The sequence below is a fragment of the Crocuta crocuta genome, unplaced genomic scaffold (assembly GCF_008692635.1).
Source record: "Crocuta crocuta isolate KB4526 unplaced genomic scaffold, BGI_CrCroc_1.0 scaffold246, whole genome shotgun sequence".
Classification (NCBI taxonomy): domain Eukaryota; kingdom Metazoa; phylum Chordata; class Mammalia; order Carnivora; family Hyaenidae; genus Crocuta; species Crocuta crocuta.
In genome coordinates, this window is record NW_027531902.1 from 2,420,240 (window position 1) to 2,438,597 (window position 18,358).

The 18,358-nt window shown below is 51.2% G+C and overlaps 1 protein-coding gene and 1 long non-coding RNA gene across 9 annotated transcripts in view; one reads left to right on the forward strand and one right to left on the reverse strand.

Moving 5' to 3' along the window:
* LOC144239866 (uncharacterized) overlaps positions 1–6,179 on the forward strand; it is a 36,461-nt gene extending 30,282 nt beyond the window's left edge. For 5 of the 8 annotated variants that reach the window (XR_013337506.1, XR_013337512.1, XR_013337513.1 and 2 more), the window contains 5 exons: positions 1,263–1,356; positions 3,470–3,629; positions 3,752–3,874; positions 4,193–4,410; positions 5,417–6,179. This is a non-coding gene — a long non-coding RNA (uncharacterized LOC144239866). The remainder of the gene's footprint in view (positions 1–1,262; positions 1,357–3,469; positions 3,630–3,751; positions 3,875–4,192; positions 4,411–5,416) is intronic. The other 3 variants (XR_013337508.1, XR_013337509.1, XR_013337511.1) reach the window with 3 other exon arrangements.
* PLB1 (phospholipase B1) overlaps positions 1–18,358 on the reverse strand; it is a 123,896-nt gene that overhangs the window by 4,290 nt on the left and 101,248 nt on the right. Inside the window, exons 45-56 of the mRNA XM_077774045.1 lie at positions 16,148–16,208; positions 15,350–15,408; positions 14,259–14,326; positions 13,974–14,017; positions 13,665–13,764; positions 9,766–9,817; positions 8,752–8,832; positions 7,314–7,379; positions 6,725–6,819; positions 5,390–5,471; positions 4,342–4,446; positions 3,739–3,834 (exon numbers count right to left, since the gene is read on the reverse strand). Coding sequence (XP_077630171.1) covers positions 3,739–3,834; positions 4,342–4,446; positions 5,390–5,471; positions 6,725–6,819; positions 7,314–7,379; positions 8,752–8,832; positions 9,766–9,817; positions 13,665–13,764; positions 13,974–14,017; positions 14,259–14,326; positions 15,350–15,408; positions 16,148–16,208 — 909 coding nt within the window. The remainder of the gene's footprint in view (positions 1–3,738; positions 3,835–4,341; positions 4,447–5,389; positions 5,472–6,724; positions 6,820–7,313; positions 7,380–8,751; positions 8,833–9,765; positions 9,818–13,664; positions 13,765–13,973; positions 14,018–14,258; positions 14,327–15,349; positions 15,409–16,147; positions 16,209–18,358) is intronic.

Sequence of the window (18,358 nt, forward strand, 5' to 3'; positions counted from 1 at the left end):
CACGCTGCTCAGACACCTCAAACTCATTCCTGACTCCGGGCCCGCACAGGTCCTATTTCCTCTGCCTGGAACACTCTGGCTTTAGACTTCTGCATGCCTGGCAGCCTCTTGACATTCAGTTCTCAGTTCACATGTCACTCTTGGGTGAGGCTTTCCTCTCCCCCCCATTATTCTGTCACACTACCTGCTCCCCCTGTTTTTTAGAGCCCTGAATGTGGTCAGAAATTCTTAATTTGTTGGGTTTTGTCTGTCCTTTGCCCAGGAGTGCAAGGATGTTCTCTTCCCCAGCACCTGGACTAGTCCCCACTACATAGTGATGCTCAATAAATAGCAGTTGAGGGAATGGGTGGGTGGAGTGGAGTCACCGAGCCCTGAGTGGAGAAGCTCAGATGAGAAGGCCTGGGCTTGCCCATAGTAAATGAAGTTGTTTTTTAAGAACCTACTTTTCCTAAGTCAGATACCACAGATAGCAATGATGTGGCAAATAATAGGGCTGGGGCAGGGTGCAATGGGCTAAGTGGGCTTCTAGTCTGTTCTAGGGATTCAGAGAGGGCTTCCTCTAGGAGCCGGCACCTGAGTTGTGTTGAGGTGGCTATGAGTTAGGAAAAGGTTGGAAGAGCAGTCCAAGATTTAAGGGAATGAGCAAGAGCAGACACACAGAGGCACCACGGGTGGTGCAGGAAACTCTACTCCTTCCCAGACTGCCCAACTGCTAGTCAGAGGGTGGTGGGAGTGACCGCTAGAGAAGTTAATTGGAGCCAAGTCTCAGAAGGCCTGGTGTGCTATGCCGAGGGGCCTGGACTTTGTCTTTCAGGGAGGGGCAGGCCTTCAAAGTTTGGTCAGATTTTCTCTTACACGGATTCCTGTGGCTGCCCTGTGGCAAACAGATAGAAGGCAGTGGTTTGCAAACCCTGTACAATAATATCACGTGGGACCTTTTGAAACCTACATAACCCATAGGTGATACCCCAGACTAATCCAGAACTTCTGGGGATGAGGCCCAGGCACTAGTAATTTGTTTGTGTTGTTTTTTTAAAGTCCGATTTTTACTGAAGCTAATATACACGGAGGAATAGAACAGATAGTAAGTGAACAGCTGGTAAATCGTGACAAAATATACCCATGTAACCAGCATCTAGAGCTCCCCTCCCACCCTCCTCCAGTACTACCCTCTCCCCTCCAAAGACTGTATATTAATTCGCGTGTTTTTGAAATGTATAGACATAGTTGCCTGTCATTGAAGCTTGTTTATTCCCTGTAAGGTATTCCATTGTATGAATGTGCCACATTCTACTGGTGGACACAGGGGGAGCTTCCTGCCTGGGGCTTATGAATGGTGCTGCTGTGAATTTTCAGGTGAGCCCACATGTACCTTTCTGTTGGAGATCTACATGGGAATGGGGTCACTGGGTCACGGGGAATCTAAATGCTCAGCCTTAGTGGATGTGCCAAACTGGCTGCCAATGTGAATATCCCCCAGATTATTCTAACCTCCGGCCAGAGCTGCACTGTGCTGTTCTAACGGTGGTAAGCTGAGAGACAGGGACACTGGTTAGGCTCACGTGGTCACCCAGCACCTGGGCAGACGCAAATGTTAGAGGACAGCAAGATTTCTAGTGAAGAGGGAGCAGGCATCAGAAAAAAGAAAAACTACTTGAAAGAAGAAAAAGGAAAATTCTGCCTTGTGCTGCTGGTGTCGGTTTTGCAAAGGTCTCTGGAGAAGGAGACGTAATCTTGAGAGAGGAGGGGCAGAAGATGAAATAGCGTAAAGTGTGTTTGTGGCCACAGAGTGCCTTGCGAGTGTCAGCCAAAGCCTGCAGACACTATGTCATAGGACTGTCATTGTGAGACATGAATTCACTGGTTATATATGTGCTGATCCGGTTGGGAGGGGAGAGGCCGGGGGGTGCTGTGGCCGGGACACTAGGGGATTAGACGGGGTCTAATCTCTGCTTGGCCACCACCAGGCTGTGTGAACCTGGGCAGAACGCTTCATCTGCCTGTATTCTAGTTAGAGCATTCTGGCCAGATGACCTGTTAAGATCTTCTCTAGTTCCAATGGCCTATAATATATGTCCCACTAGGGGTAACAGTAAGAAGATGATCTGAAAAGTTGGCATGATGCAATAGCTTTGTATCTGAGATGGTTTTGGATGAAAACACTGGACTCTATAATTAGTTCCCTAAATTATTTAGGATAAGACACTCTCAGATGATTTCAGTTTTAGTTTTGCTTTATTTTTGTAGAAGTAGGGACAGGGCCAGGACACTGGTGGCTGGGAGCCCCGGAGTCCTGTAGTGTTACCAATGTGGCTTCACGGTAGCATTCACCTTTTATTTTCATATCTAATCCCTTCCCTCTTGCCTTTATGTGTAAAAGCCTCTCACCTGAGGGGTGCCTCGATTCCTCAGTTGGTTGAGTATCTGACTCTTGATTTCTGCTCAGGTCATGATCTCAGGGTTTGTGACATTGAGCCCTGTGTCAGGCTCTGGGCTGACCGTGTGGAGCCCACTTAGGATTCTTTCTTTTCCCCTCCCCTGCTCATGCACTCTCAAAAATAAACACTTAAAACAAAATCTGGGGCTTCCCCTGAGATCTCAGGGGGATACATGGGACCATGCACAGATACCTACTCTCTGGAGGGGATTTAAAAGGAATGAGGTCATGGGACTCAGCCAGGGAAGGACAACTGGACTTCAAAACTGCTCTCAGGAATTATATTGTGCAAACTTTGATTAAAAAGATTACTGTGGAGGTTGGGGGGGAGGGGCACAAGGATGTTTTGACCGTAATTCCCAGGCCTGGGCTGACAGAGTGTGACGAAACCTTTAGCAGGGGGTGTCAACAGCAGAAAGCAAAGGGAGAGGAAAGCTGAGTCTGATTAAGTAGGCCAAGAAGGGAACGTGCTGGCATGCTGCTCTGGGGAGAGGAGGTGGGGTGGCTCAGGGGAAGCCAGTGCTGGGCTTGCTGGCAGAGCCACAGCCAGGCCCAACTGCAATAAAAGCGAGCGTGTGGATGTGTTTAGTCACCACGAGAGAAACGAGAGAACACAGGTTGGGGTGGGGATTGGGTTACCCGCTGAGCCAAGATCAAAAGAAGCCACTGGATTGGAAAGGCATTTCATTTGCTCTGCGCAACGGGATATGGCTATTGCGGTTACCGGGCCAGCTCTGTGCCGACACAGCTGATTGTAGAGGAGTGGCCAGCCATCGGAGGCAGGGCCAGGTGTCCCTGTGGCCCCTTGACTATAGGTTCATTTCCTAAGGTCTCCATTAGCCCCATCAGAAAGGACTGGAGAGACAGGCTGGGTGGCTCTTTTCTTTTTGATGTTCGAGGAAATAATCAGGAATGTGTTGAGCTTGGACTCGGGGGGGCTAGCATTTGTTGAATGCTAATGGCTGTGTTGGGGGCCGCACACACATTACCTTAATTTTCTGAGATCTGCATCCATTTCATTGTTTTTTACAGATGTGTTGATCCAGAAGGCCAAAGAGAGATCATTTGCCCAAGGTCACACAGTAAGGGGCTGAAGCTGATATTTTCGTCCTGTTTATCTGATTACAAAATTATCCCCCCACAGTACTGGGAAATTGCCAAAATAACGGGATCTGTCAGGACAAATAATAAGGTGTGCCGCCGTGCTGAGCTTTGGGGAGAAAAGGGCTCCTTCCGGACAGTGGTCAACACCCTTGAGTTGCCCCCTTTGACACATGGCCCACTAGACACACAGCACTCACCATGTTGTTCCAGAGCGCGATGGCCATCTCTGCGTGACCACGTTCTGAGAAGTGGAAACAGTCTTCGGAGAAGAAGGTGAGGTCAGCGCCCCCTCTCTGTGACCAAAGGCAAAGGGATTACCTTCCTGGGAAAAAGGTACGACTGCCCACCCCTGCGGGCGCCCTGGGCACTTTTTAACTCTGCTACCAACTGGCTCAGATACTGATGGCAAACTCCCCAGTTTTGGAACTTTTTAAAAGACCTGAAATATAGCCACTCATGCTCCATCCCTTTTCCTTTGGCATCCCTGCCCTGATAGTTGTGGGGAGGGGGGGGNCTGTGTTTGGTTGGGGGGGGGGGGGGAGAATAAAAACCCAACAAACAGAATGGAAAGCTTCCTATCCCAATCTAGCGAATAGCAGGGCCATGCCTGGGAAGCTTGGTCACTGCCAATGTTCTCCTTTTCCTTCCAAGTACATCAAAGTTCCAATCAGACCAAAAGAAAAGGTAAACAGAAAAAGCAATTCCCTAGGAGCCCTCCTGGAATCATAGGGTCAGAAAGCTCAGGTACAGAAAGAAGTATATGGCCTAAGAATAGCCTCCCAGAATGGCCCGCAGCTTACGCTGTTCAGGGGGACAAGAGTGTTCTGGAAGAAAGGCTGCACAACCACGGCGAAGTCTTCACGCTGCAGGTACTGGTGCCAGTATGAGAACCTGGAGATGCCACTCTGGGGATGGGAGAGAGGTTCCTCAACCCTCTTGGTAGGACTGGGCAGACAGGTTCTAGTCCTGCTGCCTTGCTCCGGCTGTGAGGGGGCCACCAGCCCACCCTAGCCAAAGGGGACGTCAGGGGATGCTCCAGTGTCCCTGCAGGCATCCATCCTGCCTGCACCTGGGCCAGGCACCGCCCCTTCTGAAGTCTCTGTGAGACTGGGTCTGAGCCTCTGACCAGACTGCTTGGGCCAAAGGGCTGCATTAGAATGTGGGGCTCCAGATCCAGCTCAAGCGGGGAGCATTTGAACACTAGCTCCCCAAGATGCCTATCAAGTTGGGGGATGAGTGTCCCTGTAAAAGGGATAGATGGGCTTCTCTTCAAGAAGCTTACAATCCATCTGGAAAAATGAGCCAGGATGTAAAAAGACAAAAAAAAACAAAAAAAAACCAACCAAACACACACAACAAACCCATGAGAACCAGCTATGGGTTCAGAGAAGGTAGACTGAAGCCAATATGGGGAGAGACCGGGGGATGTTTAGTCAGGGGAAGCTTCTTAGAAGAGGTGAAAAGACCTGTCCTGTGCATGAGATGGAGACGTGGAAGAAAGGCTCAAGGCGGGCATGTCAAGAGGGACAGCATGAGCAGAGGTGCACATGGAGTTGGGTGTGGAGGGCAGCAGGGGCTAAAGCCCAACAGGGTGGTGGACGCTTGCCTCCCCTCCCTCCCTCCCTCCGGGTGAGAGACGGTGTCCGGTGCATGGAGCCTACTCTGGGCACCGGGGTGGGGAGGCAGAAATGCTCTCAGCTTCCCCTCTGAGAGTTCTCCCTCACCAACCCGGCGTTCTTTACACCCGGAGGAGTGTTTCAGGGGCTGTGATCTGCCTTTAGGGAGCAGCCTGTCCCCGGGAGCAGAGGGGGTGCCCAGCAGGGACAGAAGGAGGGGGTGCAGGTTCACCTGGAAGTTCCAATTCATTTTCTTCAGTTCTTGCATCTCCAGGGAATTCTCCTGGGAACGTGTGAGACAAGTGCAGTTGTTCCTGCGAGAGAAGGGGTCCTGGGGAGAGGTGCCTGGGTGGCTTCCTCCCCGAGGAAGGAGGCCTGGACCCTGTATTTCCTTGCGTGGCAAGATGGCAATACACAGGTGCCCCTGCAACGCGGCCTTGGGTGACTCCTGGACCCAGGTCACAGACTGGGCACTAGGGGTACTGGGTGCTTCTTTAATGAGAAGGTGGGGGAGCTGGTACCTGCTATCTGGGTCCCCTTGCCACCTGGCTGCTCCTGCCTAGGGCTGGGCTTCTTCCAGGAAAGGCCTGGAGTTTTGGAAAGGCTGCCATCATAACCTTATCTTTCTTCTTCATGTTCTGGGAGGACCCCTCCCCCCCCCAGCAGCCTAGGACTTGCCCTCGGAGCTCCAGCGTGGGGAGCCTCCAGGGAAGTGGGAGAGGGTCAGCCAACTGGAGACACACTGACAATGCAGCATGTAAGACTGGAAGATTCTGCAGGAGCCGTTCACACCTCCCTGCTACTGCCTGCTCCACCCTGGCCTGTTGCCAAGAGAAGTGGGAACCAGTGAGCCACGTTCCCCACAAATCCATGTGACCCCAGCTGGAATGCCTTGGCCCCCTGCACAATCTCCTCTTCCACGGTAGCCTCATAGGAAGGCTGGGTGACCCTCTGGCCTCAGAAGATGGCAACTTCCTGCCAGGGTCACAGCTGAGCTTTAATAAATTCTAGCCGCCAACAAATTCATGTCTTAGACAACATACCTTCACTTCAAACCTGGCTTTTAAGGACGTTATAAAAGCTACTACTTACTGAGAGCCTGCCCCACAGGGACCAAGCCCATGACCCACATTTCCTCTAGACCTCACATTACAAGTAGAGAGTAGGAGGCCCAGAGAGGTTATCTAATTGGTGCAAGGTCCCACAGCTCCTACATGGTAGACCAGGTACATTTGTCTTGGAAGCCCATGGCTCCGTATTTGAGAGGCAGCGCAGGGCAATCACTGGGGTTTGGAATCCCAGATGGTGCTAGAGGCCTTAAGGACCATTGGTGTGTGTCTCTCACTTTACAGAAAAGCAAACTGGGGTCCAGAGAAATCAAGTGACTTGCATACAGTAGGCATTCAATAATGTAGAGGTATTTCTGAATGACACTTCACGCTCCTGGCTAATTGCCGATGTCTGCCCTCCCGATAGGATCTTCTGGCTCTCCCTGCACTGGTCCATCTGTCAGCATCTGTGAGTCCCACCCTCCCCGGGTGCCCTCGCCATGGGACTGTGTACTCACTGAGCCGCCAGCAGCAGGTTGCATTTCCCACCTTGGTCCTGGTGCAGACTGGCCAACTCCATGACCTCCACCACATTGATGAAAGCCCTAGGAAGCTGCAGGGAGCAGAGGGGTGAGCTTTGTTAGTCCCCACACAGCTATGGGGGATACTGGTTACTACTGGAAGGAGCCTAGGGGGTCACCTACAATTTAACTTCCTCCTCCCCCATTTTACCAATGAAGAAACTGAGGAACAAAGTGGGGATGTGACTTGTATTATCTCAGTCTTCTTTAATGGCCCACTTTATAGCTTGGGAAGCTGAGCCAGCAATCACTTGCCTCAAGTCACAGTGCCTGGCTACGAATTCGGCCGAGTGGTACACCAAACAGTACAGTCTGATCCAGCTAGAATTTCCCTTGCAGAGGAGCTCTGTACCTGCCTCCCTCCCTTTCCTTTCCCTCCACGTGTCTGCTCACAGCTGGGTTCTGCTCGCATGTACCTCCCTGAACGCAGCTTGCCTACATGCACCCAGAGGTGCTTCCTGGTGAGGGAGTAGATAGGCTGCTTGTGGGAGATGAGCTCCAGAAACATACTGCTGCTCCTTCCTACCTCCTCATACAAGATGTCCAGGGCCTGTTGGATGTGCCGAATGTACTCTCCAGCTGAGTGGGTCTCCTGTGAAGAAAGAAGGGGGCTCTTGTCAGCCCCTGGGTTCTACTGTGAGAGGATGATCGTGGTCTGATGACCAGTACAGGAGGGCCTAGGGACGGTGGCAGAGTGGTACAGAGGGGCTATAATGGTACTAGGCAGGCTGAGAAGCCCAGCCCTTCTTGCCGAAGTCTTCATTTGACCCCTACCGGATACTGAACAATCCCTACCCCACCCAGATCTCAGCATCTCAAACCCAGACGCAGAGTCTGATAGTGCTGCCCCCCTCCCCCACTTCTCCAGTCCCAGCTGTCACCAGCCTCAGGCTTCTGAGCCACATCAGTGCCGTGATGACTACACACTCCGCTCTGTGGCCCATGCTGGCCCCATTGATGCTCCTTAACTTCTATCTTTTTGACACAAGGATTTCCTCCTCTGACCCTTCCTAAAACATGGCATGAATTCTGGTGGTGGCTTCTAGGTCTTTTCCACAAAAAGCTTTCAGGACCTATAAATCTGGCTTTGCAAGAGGGGCAGGTATTCTGGGGACAGCAGAGGCATTTTCCTGTACCAAGTGGCCATAGGCAGCTGTGGAGTCTCTCCTGGCTTCTTGGACCCTGTGGAATCCAGCATACAATGGCATTTAACCCCCTGGGGATGGGTTTCTTCCTCCTCTAGAGTCTTGTCAGTAAGGGAGAGGAAGGGGAGGAAGAGGCTCAGAACAAACCCCTCGGTAGGGAAGGGTAACTCTCATTCAGCCTTTGGTGGTTTGGTCTCTCTGAGCCATGAGGAATGATCAATGCTCTCTCCCCCTGCCTGTGACTTCAAACATTCTACTATGATGTCTGAGCTATAGCAGCTGCTCTTTTCTGGCCAAATAAAATACAGGACCTTCCCAACTTAGAATAAGTTCTATTCCAACAGTTACAGCTTCCCAGAGACTATAAGTCTGGACATATTTCCCCATAGAAACATCAGGAACAGGCTGGATTCTCAGGCTGGCTGGCTGAGGTTGGTTCACCCATGAGGTCCTCGGGACAACAAGCCATCGTACTGGACCGGTTTCATTTTATCCAACCTGGTTTACGACACTGTTTCAGCTTCCCTCTGTGTGCATGTGCATGCACACATGTAAAAAAAAATTTTTTTAAACAGGTAGAGACACCAAGCAGGTATAGGGGGAGGCTTGCCACTTACTCACTGGATACCCAAGAACAATATTTGTGTGAGAATAGTGTCCAAAGAGTGGGTACATCTAGACACTTCTGGAATTGGGGAACCAATGATGCTGGGGCCTGAGTGGCCATTCAGCCATGGGAAAGGCCAGGGTCTGCCTGGGAGAGCGGGCCTATGTGGCTTTCATGGGGTACCCATGAAAACCCCATGGGCAGGGGCCTACCTGGTTCTCACAGTAATGACACATGTCGTTGCTCCCAATGAAGAGTGTGATCAGCTTCCAGTCGTTTTCTAGGTCAATTTTCTGGGGAGACAGGAAGCCCTCAGTTTAGGCTTGGCTGTGGGGGTGGGGCACTTGCAAGTGGTGTTCACCAGGCCAGACAACAACCCTCCCCCCCCAACCACTGCCTTTCACCCTCTTTGTACCCTGATGGAGAGAAGATGCCAACTGGAGCCTCCCTGACCTTCACCTTGGTTCCTGGCAAGGAGCTCCAGAGAGTGGACTCCGGGTATGCACGTGTGTGTGCGCGCGCGCGAGCGCATGCACGCCTGCCTGCTCACACAGGAGAGGATGACAATTTTTCCTCTGAAACCTAAGCAAGCTGCAGTGCACCACTAAGCAGAGTGTATTAACACACCCCTGAAATGTGATCTCAGTGCCTTCAAAGAAGTGAAGGGCAAAAGACGCAACTAGAAGCAAAAGCTCAGAGGTGCCCCTTGGGAGAGGGGGCTGGCGGGGACTGGAGGTGGGGTGGGGGCTGGGGAGGCCCTTGAGGAGCCTGCCTTCCGCTCAGGAACCACCGTAACAGGAGTCCTGCCAGGCGTTGAACTTGGCATTCAAGACCTAAACACACAGAGCATTTAAAAAAGTGTCGTGAGAAGTTTCTGAGGGGCCGGGTGAGCGGGAAGGAGGAAGGATCGGAATGAGAAGCCTATTTTTAGAACCCGGGGTTTACATAATAGGGCTCTGCAAAGCCAACTCTTGGGTAAGGTGGGAAACTGCCAGAGGCCAAGGCCAGTTCTGCTCCCTCCTGTGGTGGGCCTTAGGGGTGGGGGTGCTGGAGCCTGGGTCAGGAAAGGGCAGCAGAGCAGACACCCTGGCGGTAAGGCCTGCTTCTTGTGGCTTGACAAGCAGGGGCTGAAATGGTGCAGAGGGGGCTCTTTTAGAGCCGTTGCATCCACCCTGGATAGCTGGAGACTAAGCACCTTGCAGGGTGGCCCAGGGTCCTGTACTCACAGGGTTGTTTTTCATTCGCTTCACCAGGTCCCAGGCCTGGGTGGGCATGTCCCTAGACGGGGAAGAGAAGGGAACTTAGAGCGGGCTGAGAAGCAAAGGCTGAAGCCATGGGATTCTGGCCTGGTGAGACAGGTGCTGCAAGAAGAGAAATGTTATATAAACTTGACTCCTTCGGAGTGTATCCAAAGGCTTTTGATTCTCAAGAAATCTCAACCTAGTACAAATCAAAGATGTGCGCCAGACCTCAGAGCCACATGGATCTGGACCCTGCCAGGGGCTAATCTGTGTCCAGCCACCGCCTCCTGCAGGCCTGGTCCTCCCTGGCCCCGGGGGTGGGATCTGGATCTGATCATCCCTTTCCCATAGGGACGGTCCCTTACATTGCACTGGGCTCTTTCCCCGCAAGCTGAGCCTTTTCAGCTCTTACTTGGCTGCCTGTTTTAAAAATAACCTCTTGTATATTTGAAAAAAGCCACAGCCTTAAATTATCCCTCTGCTTTCTCCTTTCTAGGCGTCATGACTCCTTAACCTTCACTTCTAAATCCTGCTTTCTATTCCTTTAATCCTTTTTTCTTCTCTGTTGTTACTTTGGACTTTGACATCATCCCCCATCTCCTTGCTTTTTCCCTCTCCCAGTGCAAGGGGAATGGGGGGGGGGCAAGAGAAAAATATGCACAGGGTTAGCTTCTCCCTTCCTCCCCCCGCCCCCACGTCTGCCACGAATAAGGAAAATGAACGCTCTGGGTAAGAGCTGCGCGTGTGGATGGAACAGTACCCAGCAATAAAGACGAGGGGACTGTCAGGGCACCTGGGTGGCTTAGTCAGTTGGGCGTCCGACTTTCGCTTGGGTCATGATCTCGCGGTTCGTGGGTTCGAGCCCCACGTTGGGCTCTGTGCTGACTGCCAGCTCAGAGCCTGGAGCCTATTTCAGAGTCTGTGTCTCCCTCTCCCTCTCTCTCTGACCCTCCCCTGCTCACGTTGTCTCTCTCTCTCTCCTAGAAATAAATAAAAAATATTAAAAAAAAAAAAAAAGACGAGGGGACTGTGGATAGGCGCGACGTGGATGCATCTCAAAATGATGACAGGAGTACCTAGTGTTGGATTCCATTCATATAACATTCCAGAAAATGAAAACTGATCTTTAGTGACAGAAAGCAAGACAGTGGCCCAAGGAATACGGTAGAGATGGAAGGGGCAGGAGGGAGAGATGGATTACAGAGGGCACAGGGAAACCTTGAGGTGTGATGAGTGTTTATAATCTTGATGGCAGTGATGGCTTCACAGCTATGCACATACGTCACACTTATCAAATCGCATACTTTAAAAATGTGCAGTGCACTGCATGGCAATAATACTTCAATAAAGCTGGTTTTTAAAAACAGGTTAAGTGTGTGAAAAGTTAGGTCAGCAAAGGGACACAGCCAGTGGAGGCTCCTGTGAAAGAAGTTATAAAAGCAGTAAGTGGTGCAAGATGGGCATTTTAAGTCTGCCTGACCACGATGAGCTGGGCACATGGCCGGTCACACTGCCCCCTATTTCTCACTTCTACACCCAGGATCCTATCCCATACATTGTTGCTGTTGATGTAATATATCGGAAAGCTAGCAAGAAAGCCTGGTTCAAGGTAACCACATAAGTGTCCGTAACCTTCCAACAGGCTCAAGAGCCTGTTCAGATCTTACCCGGCTGCCCTTTTGAGCATGAGGGAAGTTAGGAGTGCACACTTCCTCCCACTTCCCAGCCCCCTTCTTTACACCCCGCAGGCTCAGAGCAGACTCGCCCACCCCCCCGGGAGCCTTTCTCCAAGCGCCTTTCTCCACCGCTTGTTTCCTTTCTTAGTCCTGGTGTGAAGAGCCCCTGCCCTGGGGGTTACGGGTCCTTCCTGGCTTCTCCTCCAGCTTTGTTAACTTGCTGTGCGAGCTCGCCCAAGTTCCCACACACTGCTAGGGTCCAGTTTCTTCATCTTTTAAATGAGGAAATTGGACTAGATGAGGCCTGGGGTCCCCTCTGGGTCTGCACCTACATGTGGGCTGCGCAGCTCACAAGTCACGACATTCCCTTTGGTGCTTGGAAGTGGGAAGTCAGGTCAGTCTGCAATGTTGCCATAGGCAACACTGTCTTTCCAAGTTATTTCCTGTTTGTTTGGCCTCCTGAACTAGACAGCAAGCTCTTATGTATAGGCAAGGAATTCACCTTTTGATTCTTTTGTATCTTTTAGGAACTACCTTGGGGCTCAAGCCCCTTCTTGCTTATTGGTTGATGGAAGGAAGTTAGACGTTGAATAAAACTTCAAAATGAAATATCCTAATACTGGCAAACGTTTTGGGGGCTTACATATTCTTTACTATACTCAGTATTTTCCATGGGTTATTAATCTCATTTCATTCTTAGGACAATGCTGAGAAGTGATCAGGGAAAGGAGAGTAAACCGTTGACCTCAATAAGCAAGGTCGGAAAGCTGGTCTTGGACTCTCCTTTATCTGCCTCGTCGTTTGGTACGGTGTGGGGTAAGGATGCGTGCGCCTCAAGAAAAAAGATAAATACCACAGCAGAGCAGTTCTTATCCCAATTTATGGATGAGGAAATGAAGACTGAGGCAGAAAGTGACTTGCCCAAGGTCTCGCAGCTACCAAGTCTGGGAGCTGGGATCTGGACACAGACGGTCTGACCCCAGGTCTCATTATGCTAGTTACTCTGCTGTGGTCTTTATCCGTTTCTTGAGATGCGCTCATCCGAACCCAACACTGTGCCAAATGACAGTGCAGGAGAGTCCTAGAACAACTTTCCAGCCTTGCTTACTCAAGTCTTTCCCTTATCACTGGGTATCAGAGATGCTCACAAGGAGACTGCACGTCTCAGCTGCTTCCCCTGCCACGGATTCCTGGTGGAGGCTCCGAGCCGCAGGAAAACAGAGAAGGCAGTAAGAAGTGAAGCAAGAGCGGGGCTCGAATGTCAACAGACTGAGGAATCAGGTCCTGGTGAACGAGCCTGGGCTGTATAATCATAATAAAATGAGGACGGTGGCGACAACAGCCATAGCAACAACAGTAATCCGATGTTGATTTTATGGCCTCGTGAAGCCCCGTGAAGAAAAATAAGTTCTTCCTGCTTATGACGTTGAGGAACTGACATGGCTTCCTGTGGCTCGGAGACTCCAGCCGAGTGTGGGGCCCTCCTTGCCACGTCTGAGAGGAACGCTCTGTGTAAACAGAGTGAGGCAGTGTCGTTTCCCTGGTGACTGGAGCGCAGCAATCCTTCGACAAAGCAAATACCCAGCACACTCTGTGCAGAAAATCAATGAACTCTGTCAGGCATTCCAGCTTTAATTATCTGGGTTGTTGTCAACAACAGAAATCAGAGTGAAAACAAACAGCCGCCATGCTGTTTGGGGGGCCCTGAGCTCTAATTCCCTAGTGTCCAAAGACAGCTTTCATAGAGCCAAGGGCTCCAGGTTCCGAGGTGCAGGTGGAGAGAGCATGGGTGGCCTTCTGGGGGGCCGTGCCCTCAGTTCTCAGTGCCCTGCATGTTAGTGCTGAGCCAACCCCCCGCCCCCCAAAGAAGGGAGGTCAGCTGGCGTCAGCAGAACAGGGCCAGGCCACCCTCAAGTGCTCCTGCTGCCCTGTGAGATGGTGACAGCCCAGTGGCCTGGCCTAATCCTGGCTCCTCTGACAACCCTGGGCCATTCGGGAAATTTGTCAGCCTTAGTTTCCCCACGCTAGTCCCCACCCCGAAGGGTGTGAGGATCACAGGAGCTAATCCACTTGAGGGGTCAGGCGTGCAGAAGGGTTCCATTGCCCATCTGGGGCCAGGCTCCTAGACACCAGCCTTCTCTCCTCCTTCCCATTCTCCTGACCTCTTAGCTTTGCCCTCCCTTTCCTCCCTTATCCATGGCTACTCACCTAGCTCTGGCTCCTTCTATGGCCACATTCAGTCCTGCTGTCTCCTCCAGGGTACCGGTGGAGAACCCAAGGATGTGAGGGTTGAACTTCTTCAGAATGTCTTTTAGGAGGGTGAAGCAGACAGCACAGGTGAGAGGGATGGAGTGCAGCCTTGGGGCCTGGGGGGCGGGATGAGTCTGGGTCTTTTAGGGGCTGGCTGACTCCCTTCCATGCAGAAAACCTTCTCCACTCTTGCTCAGGGGGAGATTCTGGCCTCAGCAAGGGGTTGTCATGGCCATAGTGATGGTGCTTCTCTGTGTTGCTACTTACTGGGCAGTGTGGTGTGAGTGTCCAAGATGCCATCCCCTCCAATGCTGGGGAAGAGAAAGCACACTTGTTAGGGTCACCCTGACGTGCTTCTCCACCAGTCGTCATATTTCTGAGTCAGAACCAGAGAGTCTGCCCCTGACACATGATTCCCCACTACCCTCAGGACAGACATGAGCATCAGAGAGCCTCCTTGCATCTCGGGGCCAGACTGTGGGAACCCAGGCTCATCTCTGGAGGGGTGATGGGGGGCATCATCAATGGAAAATGCGTGGAAGACATCCTCACCTCCAGGAGAGTCCCCTCCAGGACATGGGTAGGTCGCTGGAGTTGCTTGGTCTGGCTCCCAAGGCTGTCTGTGAAAGGCAAAGAGAAGGCTCCAGAAGTGTGCTGGGCCCAGGTACAGGCCAAGGGAACTGGGAAGAGCCCCCATAGCTCTGGTGTACATAGCTTCTGGATTTACCTTTTCTGAAGACTGTACCAGCTTTTCTTCAGGTCATTTAATCTCTGGGTTGTCCTGACTCCCTACTCCTCTAAGCACAGCTCATAACCAAGTCCTGGAATTACCAAGATTCTTCCTGTCCAGCTCCCATCCCTTTCTTTCTGTCCTGGGTGCTACATTCCCAGGTGAGACTCTCGCCTGACAACACTCTGGCCTCCCAGCTGACCCCAGTCTCCAGTGTCTCTTCCTTTCTCACTGGAGTGCCCACCTGCTCTTCTGAGCCCACCTCTTTCTTCACACCCCTACTCTCTCCCGACTCTGCCTTTCAGGGGGTCTCTCTTACCCATGGGGCAAAGCCAAACCCCATTACCAATGTTCTGAGCTCATCACAACCTGGTTTCTCCTTCCCTTCCCTTGTTCACCCCCTGCTTTCCAGTCCACGTGAACCTTCAGGTGTAAGCAAATCCATCTGAAGCATAAAGTCCTTGGACCAGCCTACCCAGTTACCACCCACTGTATCCTTGCTGGGAATGCTGAACTACCCCCATTCCCCCCCCCCACCCCCCCAATACACATGCTGCTCTGGGAGCCTAGGTAGCTGGAGAGGAGTTCCCTGATAAAGGCAGACAGACTCAGATAACTACACAGTAGCTCACAGATTAAATGCTTGGGAACAGTGGGGAAGGGGGGACAGAGGGGCAGCCTCATGGAAGAGGTGGTGTTTGAGGAAGACTGTGGAAGGGAAGAGGGGAGAGCATTCTAGATTGCCTGGTGAGGCCTTGTGGCTGCCTGGCTGGGTTTCAGTGCCTGACACAGGTAGATTCTCAATACTGTCTGCTAAGTGCCGAATGCAAAGCCAGTGTAGAGGAATTGTGCATTCTACACAGGGCCTGGCTGGGTTAGGGGGTGCCCATGCATCTCCCGGCACAGCACTCACAGTCAACGAGTCACCCATCGCGGCCACCACTTTGATGTCTCCTGGCCGGAGCTCATGGACTAGGGGAGACAGGCAAAAAGACAGATGGTCAGGGGGAGTCTTCTTGAAGTATAAGATTGAGGATTCTGCTACAGTCCCTCTGGTCCCCGTTAGGTTTATTTCCAGCCTAAGACTTAACAAATTTGCCTCTTCCATCCATTTAGAGCAACAAAGGCACTGAGGGTAAAGGGCCTGATGGCTTTGTCCATCCTGAGAGGAGCCCCATTCCCACTGGGGTGGTCTAGGAATGTGCTGGCTGCAAGAGTCTTGAGCATAGGCAGATAGGGCCCGAGCCCCGACAGTACCTTCCCTGCTGGACAGGGAGGCCTGAGGGGCTGCCCCTGGGGCTAACCAGCGAGGAGAAGTGTGATCTGTGCAGATGCCTGGGTGGCTCGGTCAGCTGAGCATCTATCTGACTCTTGATTTCAGCTTAGGTCATGGTCTCACGGTTTGTGAGATTGAGCCCCACATCTACACCATGCTGGGTGTAGAGCCTGCTTGGGATTCTCTCTCTCCCTCTGCCCCTCCTCTGTGCTTGCTCTCTGTCTCTCTCTCCCAAAAAAACGTGTGATCTGTGGAGAGGCCCAGGAGCCCAGCAATGGTTGCCGGCTAGCTTTTTGTGTCCTGCCAAGGATCTAGATCCGCACTGAATCAGTGATGTCCACTCAAGGCTCCAAGGTGTATTTGTAGTGTGTCCCCCCAACCTGACACTTAGCAAAGTCCTTAACTGAAGGGGGCAATGATGATGTTTTCACTTACCTGAGGTGGGGATGCTGTTGGAAGGATTCCACTCTGTACACAGGAAGTCACTGCCCCAGTTCTAAATCAACAGGAGGAAAGATAACAATTGTATAGGAGGGTTGGCTTTTCAGTCCAGGGAGAACTGGCTATGGAATTTTTGGTGGGGGCTAGAACTGTGTTCCCGTAAGGAATCGCATGTGGGCAGGAACTATTCACTGTCGATGGTCTGAAAGGGAAATTAGAGAGGAAAAGCTGAGTGTCTACCAGTATGCATGAAACACATAATGTGCAGGCACACAAACGCGTACTCAGTGTTTCCCAGCTCAGCTCATATACACTCTTCCATGAAGCCAGCAGTCATGGCAAAGAAGTGGGGGGAAACAGTGAAGTGCCATAGGTGGTCTCCCAAAGGAACATAGATTCGGATGCCCTGATGGAAGATTACACATGGGTTTTGGTGTTGCTGTTTAACATTCAGCCAATGGGCACTAATTACAATGCTGGGGCCACAAAAATATGAGAATATATTTAGGAAAATACCATGCAATTGTTACCACTGTAAACTTCCTGGTTTCTGCGAATCTTTTCTGCTCGTGTATATATTTTTGCATATTTAACTTAATCACCAACTAATTTCCTGTGTGTGTATAAATTAATGCCTGTAACCTGGATGCCTTTGGTCAGATTCTCTTGTCTTTAGAATATAGAGCACATTTTCCAGGTGCTGGAGGAAGGGATGGGGTGGGAAGCACAGGGCACAGAAATGACCAGTGTCAGTTCATTGAAGGAGAAATAATCTCTTCCCCAGAGTCCCAAGCACTTGCACGTCCCTAGGAGGGTCTGAAGGACAAGCCCAGTGCTGCACGCATAGTAGGGCTTTGCAAGCAGGGGATGACTGCTGGGTGATGACTGAGTCTCTGGGGGTGTGACTGCCAGAGACTTCAGACACTTATCTCTTCTGTTTCATCAGCAGGTGGTAAAGACCAGCCTTGTTGAAAAGTCTCCTCTCCCGAGGGAGCAGAAATGCAACCTCTTTAACATATTATTTGCTTAAATCTGATATAGTTTGGTTTATCCCAAGAGGTTGCTCAAATCATCACACTCATGTGGAAGTTCTATTGAAATCAAGAACATGCCTGTGTGTACAGATGACAAATACCTGGAGAAAAAGCAGCTTAAAAAAAGTTCTATAGCTGGAGAACCCTTTAGAAATATCTCAGTTAGCTGGTGAGCCAGAGACAAGCTTGATCCGTGCAGAGAAACTGATGCAGCCTGGACTTTGAGCATGCTCGTCTGTCACGAGGGAAGAACCACGTGCTGTACCCTGGCCCCAGTGCATCCGAATCCCCTGGGGGTCTCGTTAAGCACAGGTTCTGATTTGGCTGGACTGGGATGGTGCTTGGGACTTGGCGTCTCCAGCAAGTCTCCAGGTAATGTTGATGGTGTCTGTCTGTATCTACTTTAAATGGCTTTTTTTTATTAGAAAAAATAACACTTTCTAATCCTGGGGGTTAACTTTTAGCAGCAGAAGTAAAGGTTCACGAGACTGTAAGATCCAACATGGTGGGCAGAGGTCAGTCTGCTCATCTTATCTACCCAGCACTTAGCATAGTACCAGCTCCACTCAGGAATCCAAAAAGTAGATAAATGCCTCACTGACCAGATGCGGCTGACATTTCAGTTATAGCGGATTTCGGTCTATGGTGTGCCTGGAACAAGCCTCCATTGGGTTAATGTGAGCCTGAGAGAATCCAGAGAAGCTGGACGGCAGTCTTACCCCAGCTGTGAAGCTGACATGCCCATTCCCCAGAGCTTAGCATCTGACAGTCCTTCAAGAATTTCATGTAAGTTGAAACGATGCTCAGCATCCCTCTTCATCAGGGAAATACAAATCAAAACCACACTGAGATACCACCTCATGCCAGTCAGAGTGGCTAAAATGAGCAAATCAGAGAACTCTAGATGCTGGCGAGGATGTGGAGAAACGGGCACCCTCCTACACTGTTGGTGGGAATGTAAACTGGTACAGCCCCTCTGGAAAACAGTGTGGAGGTTCCTCAGGAAACTAACAATAGAACTCCCCTATGACCCAGCAATAGCACTGCTAGGAATTTACCCAAGGGATACAGAAATGCTGATGCATAGGAGCACATGTACCCCAATGTTCATAGCAGCACTCTCCACAATAGCTAAAACATGGAAAGAGCCTAAGTGTCCATCAACAGATGA